Consider the following 13,805-nt stretch of genomic DNA (forward strand, 5'->3'; position numbering starts at 1 on the left):
TTAAATGATAATAAATTAATTGAACAAGCCATAATTAATGAGTGGATGTTATTATTATTATTATTATTATTTATAATGCCTCATTTAATTAATTAGTGTATTAAACTAAGGGAAAAAAATTAATGATCGCATTAAAATAGTGTCATAATATAAATAATAACTGTCAATAACTTTGATCTAACAAGAGTATTATGTTGTAAGTATGAAAGCTTGAGTTCAATCTTATTTTTCTCTCTAATTATTAAAAAACATTAAAAAATAATTAATATAAATTTAGCTGTATGAGATTTGAGTTGGGTGGAGGTAAGTCACAGTCTGATCTATAAAATAATAATAATAAACCAGCCAAATATTTTCACCCCAAATCCGGTGACTGGATGGGTTACCATAATATAGCCCACTTAAATGATGGATTATAATCCTAAAATAAGATTATATATACAATGAAAGTCCACCCCCAGAAACAGTCTAACATGAGGATCCATGCTTCATACCAACAAAAAACAGAGTCAAATTTGGCTTATTACACACTTAAAACCCTGATATCCTCCTCTCCTAAGGAAACACCACAAACTACAAAACTAAAGTTTCCCACAAGGTTGTTTATGTTGAACTTCAATTCTTTTTCACAGTGGCCGACTTGATGATATCCACGAACTCAGGCTGATTGAGAAAAAGTAACAAAGTACAAGTTAAGAATAGTTGTGCACAATCTGAAGAAAAGGCATCAAATAAATGAATTAACAGTGGCAGAGGCAAAGAAAGACAGTTACTAACCTTCAGAGAAGCTCCACCAACCAAAAAGCCATCCACATCTGGCTGTCCAGCCAATTCCTTGCAGTTTGCTCCATTTACAGAACCTACATTTAATTTGCAATGGATGCAAAATCAGATTCAATCTGGTTTAGCAAAAAAAAAAAAAAGTTTAACCCAAGAATTGAAGGGTCATGGAGAACCAAGCAAAGGTTTTAACTTTTTTAGAATGATACTCTGAAATAGCAAAATCCAACAGGAATGGTGAAATACTATTTAGAAGATAGGATCGATGCAAGTAGGGTTTTTTAATTTTTTTATTTTTATAGTTACAACACATTTACATGCTAACATAGGCTATGCTATGTTTCCTTAAAACCACGTCAATAAGATCAATAGTTTAGGCAATAAAGATAAATACCTCCATATATAATTCTAACTGATGCAGCAATGTCAGCACCAACATTTTGATTAAGCCATTTCCTCAATTCACAATGGACCTGGAACAAACAATCACATGTTCGTATGTAAAATAAAAGAGGGTATGATTTCTCTATAGGAACAAATTAAAAAGCAATGGCTTAGATGCAAAGAAAAGTTGGATAGATTGTGCTAAACCGTTATATAACAGCGCTTGGCATTTATGGGAGGACCAAACTATTAAAACAAGTGAAAAGCAAAAGTGAAGGACCCTTTTAAATGATATATGCATAAAACTCAAACTTACTTCCTGAGCCTGAGCAGGAGTTGCAACTTTCCCAGTACCAATGGCCCACACAGGTTCATAAGCCAAAACAACATTATCCCAATTTGTTACTTTATCTGCGAACGAGCAATAGAGGTTTAAAAAGATATATCTAGAAAGAAGAAATGAAAGAAGTCTAATGCAACGTAGATAGTTAAATAAATACCTATAGAGACCACAATCAACTTCAACCAGGCAAGCTATTAGACCTACGGTTATAACATATATCTGAAAAACAAATAATTGCTTTGATTTTTATATTCTAAAAGCAAGTACCAGCAATTGCTTTGGTCTGTGCAGCAACGACAGCCATGGTAGAGCCTGATTCTCGCTGTTCAAGAGTCTCTCCAATGCAAGCAATCACTTTCAAGCCTTGAGAAAGCGCATACGCTACTTTATCTCCAACAAACTGCAAAGACAAGCATTTAAAGTTTACAAAGGGGAATGAAATATAGCAAAGAATAAAAAAAAAAAAACCATCAGATTCTTTGGGTGACTAAAAACCAAGACTGGAAATCCGTTAAGTAGATTACAAAATAACAGGAACCTAATCGTATTACTTACCTCATTGGACTCATTCAAGAGAGCCCTTCTCTCGGAGTGACCAATAATAACCCAAGGAATGCCTAGATTAACAAGCATCTCTGCACTGCTTGAAGAGAACATGAAGTTAACCGCTGATACGATGCAAAGATCTAGAAAGCCCCCTAAACAACAATATTACATATATAGCCTGCCATAGAAATGATCTATAAAGCGGATAACAGACAAAATGCATACCTAACTTCTCCGGTAAAAGCACCACCCTTGCTAACCCAGCAGTTCTGAGAGGCGACGTGAAAATCAGACCGCAACAGACTTTTGACAAGGGTAAGGAACACAAATGGAGGGCTCACAACAACCTCTGCCAAAACATAAATATTAACTTTATAAGCATTGGAAGTTAATTAAAAAGTTTCAATAGTTATCAAAATTGAAGTAAATTTTAGACCCAAAAAGGGAAAAAAAAAAAAAAAACTAACCCACAACATCATGAGAAGGAACTTCAGCTTCATTCAATGTTGTAACAATCTTCTTAACCTCCTCAGTTGTCCCATTCTGCAACAAACCCACTTCCCTTTATTTACATATGCAGTAATAAATAGAACTATGGATCAGATCTCAAAAACCTAAGGGAGCTATTTAAATCACCAATCAACTAAGTTTGGTACAAAGATCAAATCAGACGCAACAACGTTTTTCAATATCGAATATTGATGCAAAATATGGATTCAGTGGATGTTAAAGAGAGTATGAGATCGAATTTTGACTTAAAAAGAAAAAAGAAATTTATTGAGAAACAGAAGAAGAAACATACACATTTCCAGTTGCCGCCGACGAAGAATTTCCGAGCCATGAAGTCTTGAGTTTGGGGTTTTTTTTTTTTAGATTATTTGCGATGAATACGAGGATTAATTAACTGCTTTTGGGCTAGTCCCAACGTTTACCCTTTTTGCAGTTTAGTCCTTACCATTTAATTAACCTATTTCGGCCCAAATTAACTAAACCCGGTTTGCTAACCCTAAACATCTAGTAATTTCATATTTCTCCATTTTTATTCCTTCATTAGTTTCTCAGGTAGAACCCTTAAACCTCCCAGGAACACCATGATCCGAATCGCCAAAAACCCCAATCCTCTAACAATTCTGACTCACCAATTCCTCCAACGTTGCACCGTCAGTGGAACCGCCAAAGGCAAATCCAAGCTCAAAGCTGGCCAACCTTTAAAACGCTCCAAAATCTCCACTAAAAAAGGCAAAGGCGGCGCTCCTCTCGACGATTCCCTCCCCAAAGGCGGCCGAATCCCCGACGAGAAGCAAAAACTCTACGAACAATGCCTCAATGCCCCCACGCCGGTCCGTCACCTCTCACCGAAAGAGCGAGCCCGCGAAGCCGAACGGGAAAAATTGGGATTAATAAGCAAGGAGCGGCAACGGGAAATGGAGATTTTGAAGAAGGGAGGAAGAAAAGCAATGGGAGTCCCTGACGAGCCTATGATTATGGGAACTCCGGGGCTGGATTTGGTTACATTGGGCCTTGTCGATGCTGATAAGATACCCAAATATGAGCTGACGGTGGAGGATGGCCGGAGATTGGCCAAGGAGTATAGTCGGGTTTTGATGAGGAAGCATAGGGCAAGGCAGGCTGCTGAGACTAATTTGTTGAGAATGAAAAAAGAGGCAATTGAAGCGTTGCCGGAGAAACTTAGGGAGGCGGCTATGATACCAGATTTGACCCCATTTCCGGCAAATCGATTGATGGCGTCTTTGACTCCACCTATTGAAGGGTATATTGAGAAGGTTAAGGAAGCGGCTAAGAAAAGTTCCACCAAGCAGAAGCTTAGGTGAAGGCGAGGTGGAAGGTATTTTAACCTTTTTCTTGATTGGGTTATTGATGAATGGTGTAATGCTGATTTTTCTTATTAAAAATTCAACTTGAAGTGAATGTATATTGAACTCTTCTTTTCTTTTGGGGGGTGGGGAATTAGAACTTAAAATCCAAATACGAGTGAGTGAGTGAGTTTTGATGCTTGGCTTATATCAGTTATGCAACACTTTCAATTTTACTCAAAACTCATAACGTGCTTTTTTGGTGGCACTATCATTCACTAATCTCTGGACTTGAAATTGATTCATTGAAGGTAGAACCATAGGATAGAATTCATATGCCTCCGACAACTACTCCATAGTTTTGTTTAAAACATAGGTTTCGACTGTGTTGGATACTCAATTACAACAATATTTGTGATCAAGTTATGTTATAAATAAAATGTTTCTTGCTCTGGCTGAGCTTCAATTGGTGCTTCCTGTTGTTGGTCATGTTTGCCATTTGGTATGTTTAAGTTTTTGTTGTATTGGCATCTTCTTGTTCAATTTGACTTCCAATTTGTGATATATTCGAATGTCAAATACATATAAAATTAAATCAATTGGTTGTATTCTTAATTTATTTTTTCAAAAATTTTGGAGTTATTTCCAATAATTACAACACACCTAAAATATTCAACTCCTTGAACACAACATACAACAGACTCAACAATCTGTTTTCATTCCTCCTCCTTAGAATCTTTGAGTTGCCCCTCTTTTGAACGCCAAGACAAAAGCACAAACGCCATGCATTAACCACACTCTCTGGCAGTGAATAAGCCAAGCCCCAGAGGATGGAATGGGGCCAGTAGGTCGTGCAACGAGTTTCATAGCCTATCCACCGCATTGCTGCATGAGCATACCCGTTTGTTGATGGAACAAAGAAAGACGGTCTTTTGATTGATGCCGTCTTTGTTGCCACATATAATGCAACCTGCATTGAGAAACCCATTGATCGATCAGAGAATGTCAATGAATAGAGTCTAGCTGCTCTCAATATTAAGTTACCCAGATGATTGGCCATTAAGGTACAACCTTCTGTAAGCTATATCTTTTGCCAACCTACCTAAATACATCAAATCCATAGAGGTTCAACTTTTATCATGTGATCATACGAATGGATAGACTTCCTACCCCATTCAACAATAACCCTCCCTCCCTATTTTTGTCAATATAACACAGTGTAACCTTAGTTGCCGATACTGAGGGTAACTACATCAAAGTTTCCCAAAGCTAAGCGTAATAATCATCAGAAATGCATACAGTTCTGCTGTCATGTTCCACTCTTGAAACTCATCTAAAAGTATAATCAGTAGAGATTAGGGCAAAACAAGAGGTAGGAAATCAGGGAAAATTGAGTGAATGAAAAAAAGGAAAAAAGACTTGAGAACCACTCGGGGCATGAAGTGTCTTAAAACTAATGTGAAAATTGATGACCTGTAGATGACGATGTTTTATGTAATTCAGTAGCATGAGCGAAAGATGGTGTTTATTCCTGGAATTAAACTAATGTCATTAAAACGAGAGAGAGAGAGAGAGAGAGAGAGAGAGAGAGAATAAAACGTTGTTGAATCAGCTTTCTTGTTCACCATCTTATACTGCAAGCAAACTTGCTTAATATGCTCGTAATAACATGTTATACTAAGAGAGAAAAAGTGATTGAAAGAGTTGCAGGGTCCAAAACAGTAACTGTTTCTTTTCCCCCCAAAAGAAATTAGCTAATATAAACAATTTAATATGCCAGGGTTCTTAAATAGCATAATTTATTGACCATAGTAAGTTCAATAAGCATATCAAATTTGTCAACATTTCAGGTGAATGTTACGAACAGAAACCGAGAAGCCAAAAATGGCAGACAAAGAAGGGAAGGAATAGAGATTCCAGAGAGAAGAAGAGTTTGAGAAGAAGGAAGAAGAATCAACAGAAAAGAGAGAGAGAGAATAATTCCTCAACAATTTTCATTAACCACTCAATTACCTCAGCCAAAAGCAGAACATCATATATAAGAGAAGATAACAGCAAAAAGAAAATTGTTGGATGAAACGCTCCATATCATCGAGATGTCAAAACACATCGTTTTGCTTGGTATTCATTTCGGTTCGTACCAGTGAAGTAGATAAAATATGATGCCTTTTGAAACAAGAAAACAAGATAATTATATGTAGCTAATTTCTGATAACTTAGCAGGACAAACGGACTGCTTAAACGGCCTATACAGATTCCTTGTGAAAAACTTTGTTTCAGAATCACTATATGTTAACAAATCAGGTTGTTTGTAGGTAGAATATTGAACTGTAATTTACATATAATGGTAATTCTATAGAGTCATCGTTCAATTAAATAAGGTGGTGGAGCACTTCCAGTAATCAGATTTCGAAATAGGAAAAAAATACATAGCTGAGCTATTTAGACAAATCCAGCAATGGCATAAGGATAAAAGATGTTCAAGTTCCATAAAAAAAAGCCTTACTCTAGCATCTAGAACTCCTGGAATCAAAGCTTACTTAAAAGCTCCATCTTCTTCCTTTCCACAATCATTCTCTCAATCTCCTTATCATCAGGCAAGGGTTCGTGCACGACAAATTCCCTCTCCTTATCCTTCCTCTCTTTCTCCTCCCTTTCCCTCCTCTCCTCCTCCACCACATCCTCCTCTTCCTCAAACAAAACCTCTCTCGCAGCAGCTCCCACGGTAACCACCTCCTTCGCCCCTCTCCTTGCTTCTCTCCTAATCTCCTCCACTCTCCGCCACTCCTCCTCGGCTTCAGTCCTCATCTTCGCCTCTGTTGGCCCCTCCACTCTAGCTAAACCTTCATCCCTATACCCATAATAACTCGCATCAATATTCTTATTAATATCATCTCTCCTTCTCTTTCGCAACTCTGGCTGCCTCTCAAACAACTCCCTAACTCCCGGCAACTTCTTCGCGGCTCCGAAATACCGATACCCAGGGCCACGTCCGCTAGGGTTCGGAACATCCACTATGTTCCCTTCTAAATCCGTCATTTTAGGGGCCTGTTTGGCGTAATTCGGGCCGCCGAGTTCAACCATACGTCGTTCCCAATGCGACTTCTCTCGTATAAGCTTATTGATCTCGTCGTTAAGGTCGCGAAGTCGATGTTCCCCGAGGCCATCGTTCTGAATCTCGGCGACCTTGTGGCCGATCTCTCGCATGATTTGTTGACGCCATTTGTCGGCCTCGGCGAGGTCGCGACACTCGGAGGCAAGAAAAGGGCGGCGTTCTTTGGGCTTCTTTTTTTCTTCCGCTTTTAGAGCTATGAATCGATTTAGCATCGACTGGGCTTTCTCTTCGTTTCGAGCCATACTGTAATTGAGGGTTTTCAAAGGCCAAAATCCAATTGTTGCTACAAATTTGGTTCACAACAGAGGCAGAATATTCGATGAGAGATTTGTTATGGAATAAAGATGGTATTTATAAAGTTGAGTCCTGAAAATCTTAGGATATCCTACTGGATTTAGGAAAAATGTTCTTTGCACATAAAATATTCCTAGATACTTTATATTTATATTTCCTAATTTGAGTCTGACTCTATCTTTTACAGGTGCTGTTAGGTGTTAGAAACTCTTTTCCATATATTTTTGTGTAAATCCATCAACATTCCCGATAGGAACTAATCTCTTGATGAAGCCATAAAGCCGACCTTCGCACTAAATGTGGGTATAACAATCTAATTAAATAACCTTTAGCGGCTGTTAAGAAAAGAGTCGGTGAAAGGGAAAGAAAAACAGAAAGGAGAAGAAAACGAGAGAGGAAGAAGAAGAACAATAGCCTGACCATTACAGTTTCTTTTAGGTTTGTTAGGCACGCATATCTAAGACCATAAAACGCACCGGTTTCACTCGTACAGAGTAAGGGTGAGCGTTCGATTGAATCGAATCGAATCGAATAAAAAAATTTTGAGTTAAGCGAGTTGACGAATTATATTTTATTATCCTAATTTGATTTGAAATTTTCTCGAATCGAGTCGAGTGAGATGAAATTCGAATCGAATCGAATCGAAATATTTGTTCGAGTTAAATTTTAAAAAGTAATTTCGGGTCCTTATAACCATTGTTACCTATCATAATAAAATTTGTCCACCTTAATCAAATTATTTATTAACTTTCATCACCTCATAATTTATTTATTAATCTTTTATAAACGGGTTAGCTTCTTTGCTTGTTTAGTTGTTTTAATTATCTTTAGATTATTGTCATTATGCCTTTTGAAATTAAAAAATATATTAAATGTAAAAATGTGATTTTTTAATAAAAGTTATTTTAAATATAAAATGTGAAATTGATATCAATATAAAATTTTAGCACGAATATTTTATGACATAATTAATAATTCAATTTTAATATAAATATTCAATATTACTAAACAATTCAATAATATAAATAATATAAAATTTGAAATTTAATTTAATAATATAAATAGTATATATAAATAAAATTATTACTATTTATGTTTAGTGATATTTTTTGGATAATTTTGATTTTTTATTTGAGAGTAAAGGGTGAGAAGTAAAAGTTTAAGAGGAAAATAAAAAGTTTTGGGAATAAAAGTTTGAGGGAAAGTAAATGGAGGAGTAAAATTTTGGAGGGAAAATATTAAAAAAAAATTTTGGGGGATGGGTTTGGGGTAAATGGGAGGTGGGATGAGAAGGGAGTAAAAGTTTTAGGGAGAAAGTGAGAGGGAGTAAAAATTTTGGGGAAAAAATGTTTTGAGGGTTTTGGGGAGTAAAATTTTGAGAAAAAGCAAATGGAAGAGTAAAATTTTGGTGGGAAATGGATTTTGAGTAGATTAGGGAGTTGTGATGGGAGGGGAGTAAAAGTTTTGAGGGGAAAGTGGGAAGGAGTAAAATTTTTGAGAGAAAAGTAAAAAGGTTTGAGAGTTTTGGATAAAAATGTAAAATATTATAGTTTGATATTCGAATTATTCGAATTATTCGAATTATTCGAGTTATTCGAATTAAAAAACTCAACTCGATTCGAACTTGAAATTCAAAAAAAAATTCAAGTTGACTCGAATAACTCGATTAACTTGATTCGTTTAACTCGAAATTCGAATTTTTTTATTTTTTCAAGTCGAATCGAATTTTACTCACCCCTAGTACAGACACCCTACTTACCACTAAACTTAGCATTTTATTAATGGCATAGAGGTAAATAATGCTAATTTGCTAAAACGAACTATATCATTAACGCCCCATTTTTTAGCCCGTATCAAAATCAGAACTAAAACCCTAAAAAGGAGAGAAATTAAAACCTGATAAACCCATGTATAATAAGAGAGCTACAAGTCCCTCTACTAAAAATGTAGCAATTAAATCCCTGGATTTTTAAAATGTAAGCAAATTGGTAAAATCTTTAATATTTTAAGTCCCTCTACTAAAAACGTAGCAATTAAATCCTTGGATTTTTAAAATGTAAGCAAATTGGTAAAATCTTTAATATTTTAAACACAAATGGATGATGTGACAAATTATTTTTTGGTCTGTGATGATAGAGACTAAATGATGAAATTAGCTAATATAAAAAATTTAATATCTCAGGGTTCTTAAATAGCATAGTTTATTTACCATAGTAAGTTCAATAAGCAAATCGAATTTGTCAACATTTCAGGTGAAGTAGATAAAATAATACGCCTTTTGAAACAAGAAAACAAGAAAATTATATGTAGTTAATTTCTGATAACTTAGCAGGACAAACGACCTATACAGATTCCTTCTAGAAAACTTTGTCTCAGAATGACTATATGTTAGCAAATCAGGTTGTTTGTGGTAGAATATTGAACTATAATTTACATGTAATGGTATTTCTATAGTCATCCTTCAATTATTGATTACTCAATCTAACAAATAAGGTGGTGGAACGCTTCCTGTAATCAAATTTCGAAATAGTAAAAAAAAAGAAGAAGAGCATAGCCAAGCTATTTAGACAAATCCAACAATGGTATAAGGATAAAAGATGTTCAAGTTCCATGAAAAAAAGCCTTATCATTCCTCTCTTTCTACTTCCTCCTTTTCCCTCCTCTCCTCCTCCATCACATCCTCCTCGTCCTCAAACAAAACCTCTCTCGCAGCACCCCCACGCTAACCACCTCCTTCGCCTCTCTCCTAATCTCCTCCATTCTCTGTCACTCCTCATTGGCTTCAGCCCTCATCTTCACCTCTGTTGGCCCCTCCACTCTAGCTAAAACTCCATCCTCTTCATCCCTATACCCATAATAACTCGCATTAGTATACATATAAATATCATATCTAGTTCTCCTTTTTTACAACTCTGACGGCTTCTTAAACAACTCCCTAACTCTTGACAACTTCTTTGCAGCTCCAACATATCAATACCCAGGGCCACATCTGCTAGGGTTCGGGACATCCACTATGTTCCCTTATAAATCTGTCATTTTAGGGGCGTGTTTGGCGTAATTTGGGCTTCCATGTTCAACGATACGTCGTTCCCAATGTGACTTCTTTCGTATAAGCTTATTGATCTCGTTGTTAAGGTCACGGAGTTGATGTTCCCCGAGGTTTTTGTTCTAAATCTCGACAACCTTATGGTCGATCTCTAGCATGATTTATTGACACCATTTTCCGGCCTTAGTGAGGTCGCAACACTTGGAGGCAAGGAAAGGGTGACATTATTTAGGCTTCTTTATTTCCTCTACTTTTAGGGCTATGAATCGATTTAGCATCGACTAGACTTTCTCTTTGTTTCGAGCCATACTGAAATTGAGGGTTTTTAAAGGCAAAAATTCCAATTCCAATTAAACACTGGAACTATTCATAGGTTTACAAATTACACCGCAGAACTTGAAAATCATAATAGTCTAGCATACTTAAAGCAATTTCTTAGCCACTCACACTGAAAAACATGATAGTTAACATACTTATGACGAATCCCAGATCGCTTACCAAAAATTGAGAATTAAACAAGTTTAGTTTTGCCTTTATCTTTGCCAGTAGATGGTTTAGTTGGTTTGCAACATACACAAACACACATATTACTTAAACAAGCAAAACTTATATAATTCACACATGGAAGCGAACCTAGCTTTCTAAACAATCAAACCTAACAAGATAAAGACTTACCCTAAGTGCTACGAACTTGGTTCAGAACAAAGACTTGACAACGAAATATTTGATAAGAGATTTCTCATGGAATAAAGGTCGTATTTATAGACTTAAGAGTCCTAGAAATCTTAGGATATCCTACTCGACTTAGGAAAGACATTACTTGGACGTAAACTATTCCTACATACTTCATATCTCTATTTCTTAATTTGAGTCTGACTCTATCTTTGACAGGTGCTGTTAGGTGTTAGAAACTCTTTCTCATATATTTTTGTGTAAATCCATTTGATATGATGTGATGTTTAGGCAAAACATTCCCGATAAGAACTAATCTCTTAATGAAACCATAAAGTCGACCTTGGCACTAAATGCGGGTATAACAATCTAACTAAATAACCTTTAGCAGTAAAATTATTAAAAAAAAATCAAAATTTGATTATAACACATTTAGCAATTAAAATAAATGTGATTTAGTTTTTAAAATTATCTACTTTGTGAAAAAAATTAATCCACTGAATTTTTTTTCTTTTTATCTATAAAATAAAAATTCTCCCATTCACATGAAATAATTTATCTTATTTTTTAAAGGTAATTTTTTTTTCAAAAATTATTATTATTGAGCACTATTATTTTTTAAATTTATTATTTTCATTAATTCTAGTATATAGTATGTATCGCATATATTTATTTTGTCTATATACTCTATCAATATTGCCATAAACCTGTTTCATTAAATAAAATAATTATCAAATATAAGTTTCTTTTCTGTAACCCATTAAAACAATTAAATCAAAAAATTAATATTTTTGTTTTTTTCAATGAAATAAATTAGAAAATAATAAATAGATAAAAAAATCTCTTATAAGTTAAAATGAATTTTCTTTCAATTTATTTTCTTTTACTTTATTTCAATTTATCATTATTCTTTAAATATGTTACCTTTAACTTTTTATCATTCAAGAGGATTTGAAAACATCAACTTAGTCATTAGGAACTGATTGACATTTTGGCTTGAATCATTAACAACATTTATCTACTTTCAACCCAATCGAAAGAACAGACTCATAGCCCCTATCACTTGTAATAACAACAAACTCGTTTTTCAAAGCAAACCACACTATTATTAATTGTATATACAATTTACATTTTAACAAATGTCGTATGAAATTACTGTTTGTTGGGAACTCAAAGAGCCCAACACACCTATTATAGAGGACCTAGGACCTACAAGTAATGTTACACCAACTCTCTGAAGTCAGTTAAGCCTTTATTTTCTAACTTCTTATTGCACTATAATACTCAAGTGACAGGGCCGACCATATATTATTTAGGCGGCAGAACCGATCATATATCATTCAAGCGATAAAGCCGACTATATATAGAAGCTAACCCAAGTGCACTAAGTGCTTAGAAACCTAAGGCCTATCCGAGACTTACAATTACAAGAGAAGAAAACATTTTTATCAATACACAATACAATTATAATATGACGCACACTTCTTTATTGCATACGCTTACAAAAATGAAAGCTTCTACCCCTATTTATAGAGTTTAGTGGTCGTTGGATTGTTGACACATGTCAACATCCTTGCCATTAATTTTACAAATATCTAATAGCTAGAATATTCATCTAGAATATCTAATCTTCTAGACAATATCCTATTTCTTTTTTTTATATTCTAGAATTTTCCAAAGAAAATGTCTCTTAAGGGGTAAATTTGGTTTTTATATTCAACACTCCCCCTCAATTCAAACTTCTTTCCACAGAAGATTTGCAGATTATGCTAAATGCTTCTCTGAACTTCTCAAACTTTGGTTTACTCAAACTCTTCGTGAATATGTCTGCAACTTGTTCATCTGTCTTTGTTGGCACCATCTTAATCTCCTCTTCAAGGAATTTTTTGCGAATATAATGATAGTGCACTTCTATATGTTTTGTCCTTGCATGAAAGATTAGATTCTCTGCTAGATGTATAACTGATAGATTATCGTAGAGAAGCTTTACTTGATAGTCTGTTGGCTGATGGAGATCCTTCATCAATTGTTTTAGCCAAGTACTCTATTGTGTCATTGATGTCGCTGATCAATATTCCACTTTGGTGCTTGATAATGACATTGTTGGTTGTCTCTTGCTACACCATGATATTGCTCCTGATCCAACACTGAAGATGTACCCAGTTGACAATCGTCGTGTATCATAGTCTCCAGCATAGTCAGCGTCACAATATCCAACTACTAAACATTTTTTTTCTTGTATAAAATATCAAAATTAATGGTGCCTTTAACATGCCTCAGGATGTGTCGTATTGCATCGAGATGAGGTTTCTTAGGATTGCTCATGTATTAACTAGCCATTCCAACTGCATAAGTTATGTCTGGTCGACTTAGAGTGAGATAGATAAGAATTCTAACCAACTGTCGATACATGGTTACATTTTCTAAATGTTTTCCTTTATTTGCCTGTAGTTTTATATTGGGATCCATAGGAGTGGAGATAGGCTTGCAGTTAAGCATCATATACCTTTGTAGAAGATCCTTTGCATATTTTTATTGGCCAAAAAATAATCCTTCCTTTATGCGCTCTACTTCAAGTCCAAGAAAGTGTTTAAGTTCTCCCAGTTCCTTCATATAAAATCTTATTGAAAGATTTTCCTTTGTTCACTGGATTTCTTACAATAATCTCCTGTGATGATTAAGTCATCCACATATACTAGCACTATGGCTAGTTTTCTTTGATTTTCTTTCACAAATAAACTAGAATCTGAAAGAGAAATTGTAAAACCACATTGTATTAAGAACTCATCGATCTTCCTATACCATGTTCTT

At 35.0% G+C, this 13,805-nt stretch overlaps 3 protein-coding genes and 1 pseudogene across 3 annotated transcripts; 1 reads left to right on the top strand and 3 right to left on the bottom strand.

The window, feature by feature from the left end:
* Positions 1-293: 293 nt before the first annotated feature.
* On the bottom strand, positions 294-3,000 carry LOC107886002 (triosephosphate isomerase, cytosolic). Its single transcript, XM_016809788.2, has 9 exons — positions 2,856-3,000; positions 2,521-2,596; positions 2,279-2,402; positions 2,063-2,147; positions 1,775-1,907; positions 1,481-1,575; positions 1,175-1,253; positions 778-860; positions 294-663 (listed from the first exon to the last, which is right to left on the bottom strand). Exons 1-9 carry the CDS (start codon positions 2,892-2,894, stop codon positions 616-618), a joined length of 762 nt encoding a protein of 253 aa, XP_016665277.1. The 5' UTR covers positions 2,895-3,000; the 3' UTR covers positions 294-615.
* A 144-nt stretch (positions 3,001-3,144) lies between these two features.
* LOC107886003 (uncharacterized) lies at positions 3,145-3,986 on the top strand. The gene has a single exon (XM_016809790.2). It carries the CDS (start codon positions 3,145-3,147, stop codon positions 3,883-3,885), a length of 741 nt encoding a protein of 246 aa, XP_016665279.1. The 3' UTR covers positions 3,886-3,986.
* A 471-nt stretch (positions 3,987-4,457) lies between these two features.
* Positions 4,458-7,710, bottom strand: LOC107886001 (pre-mRNA-splicing factor ISY1 homolog). Its single transcript, XM_041107785.1, has 2 exons — positions 6,374-7,710; positions 4,458-4,837 (listed from the first exon to the last, which is right to left on the bottom strand). The coding sequence occupies exon 1, from the start codon at positions 7,222-7,224 to the stop codon at positions 6,397-6,399; it is 828 nt and encodes a 275-aa protein (XP_040963719.1). The 5' UTR covers positions 7,225-7,710; the 3' UTR covers positions 4,458-4,837; positions 6,374-6,396.
* A 1,907-nt stretch (positions 7,711-9,617) lies between these two features.
* On the bottom strand, positions 9,618-10,630 carry LOC107886004 (pre-mRNA-splicing factor ISY1 homolog; annotated as a pseudogene).
* Between the last annotated feature and the right edge of the window lie 3,175 nt (positions 10,631-13,805).

Source organism: Gossypium hirsutum, chromosome A03 (genome assembly GCF_007990345.1).
Source record: "Gossypium hirsutum isolate 1008001.06 chromosome A03, Gossypium_hirsutum_v2.1, whole genome shotgun sequence".
In the NCBI taxonomy this organism is placed as follows: Eukaryota; Viridiplantae; Streptophyta; class Magnoliopsida; order Malvales; family Malvaceae; genus Gossypium; species Gossypium hirsutum.

Excerpts from the sequence above, each read along its gene's own strand:
- LOC107886001 (XM_041107785.1), bottom strand. The coding sequence starts at position 7,224 with ATGGCTCGAAACGAAGAGAAAGCCCAGTCGATGCTAAATCGATTCATA.
- LOC107886003 (XM_016809790.2), top strand. The coding sequence starts at position 3,145 with ATGATCCGAATCGCCAAAAACCCCAATCCTCTAACAATTCTGACTCAC.
- LOC107886002 (XM_016809788.2), bottom strand. The coding sequence starts at position 2,894 with ATGGCTCGGAAATTCTTCGTCGGCGGCAACTGGAAATGT. Across the intron at positions 2,148-2,278 it reads GCTTTTACCGGAGAAGTTAG|TGCAGAGATGCTTGTTAATC; the intron begins GTATGCATTTTG and ends CTCTTCAAGCAG. Across the intron at positions 1,908-2,062 it reads TCTTGAATGAGTCCAATGAG|TTTGTTGGAGATAAAGTAGC; the intron begins GTAAGTAATACG and ends TTGTCTTTGCAG.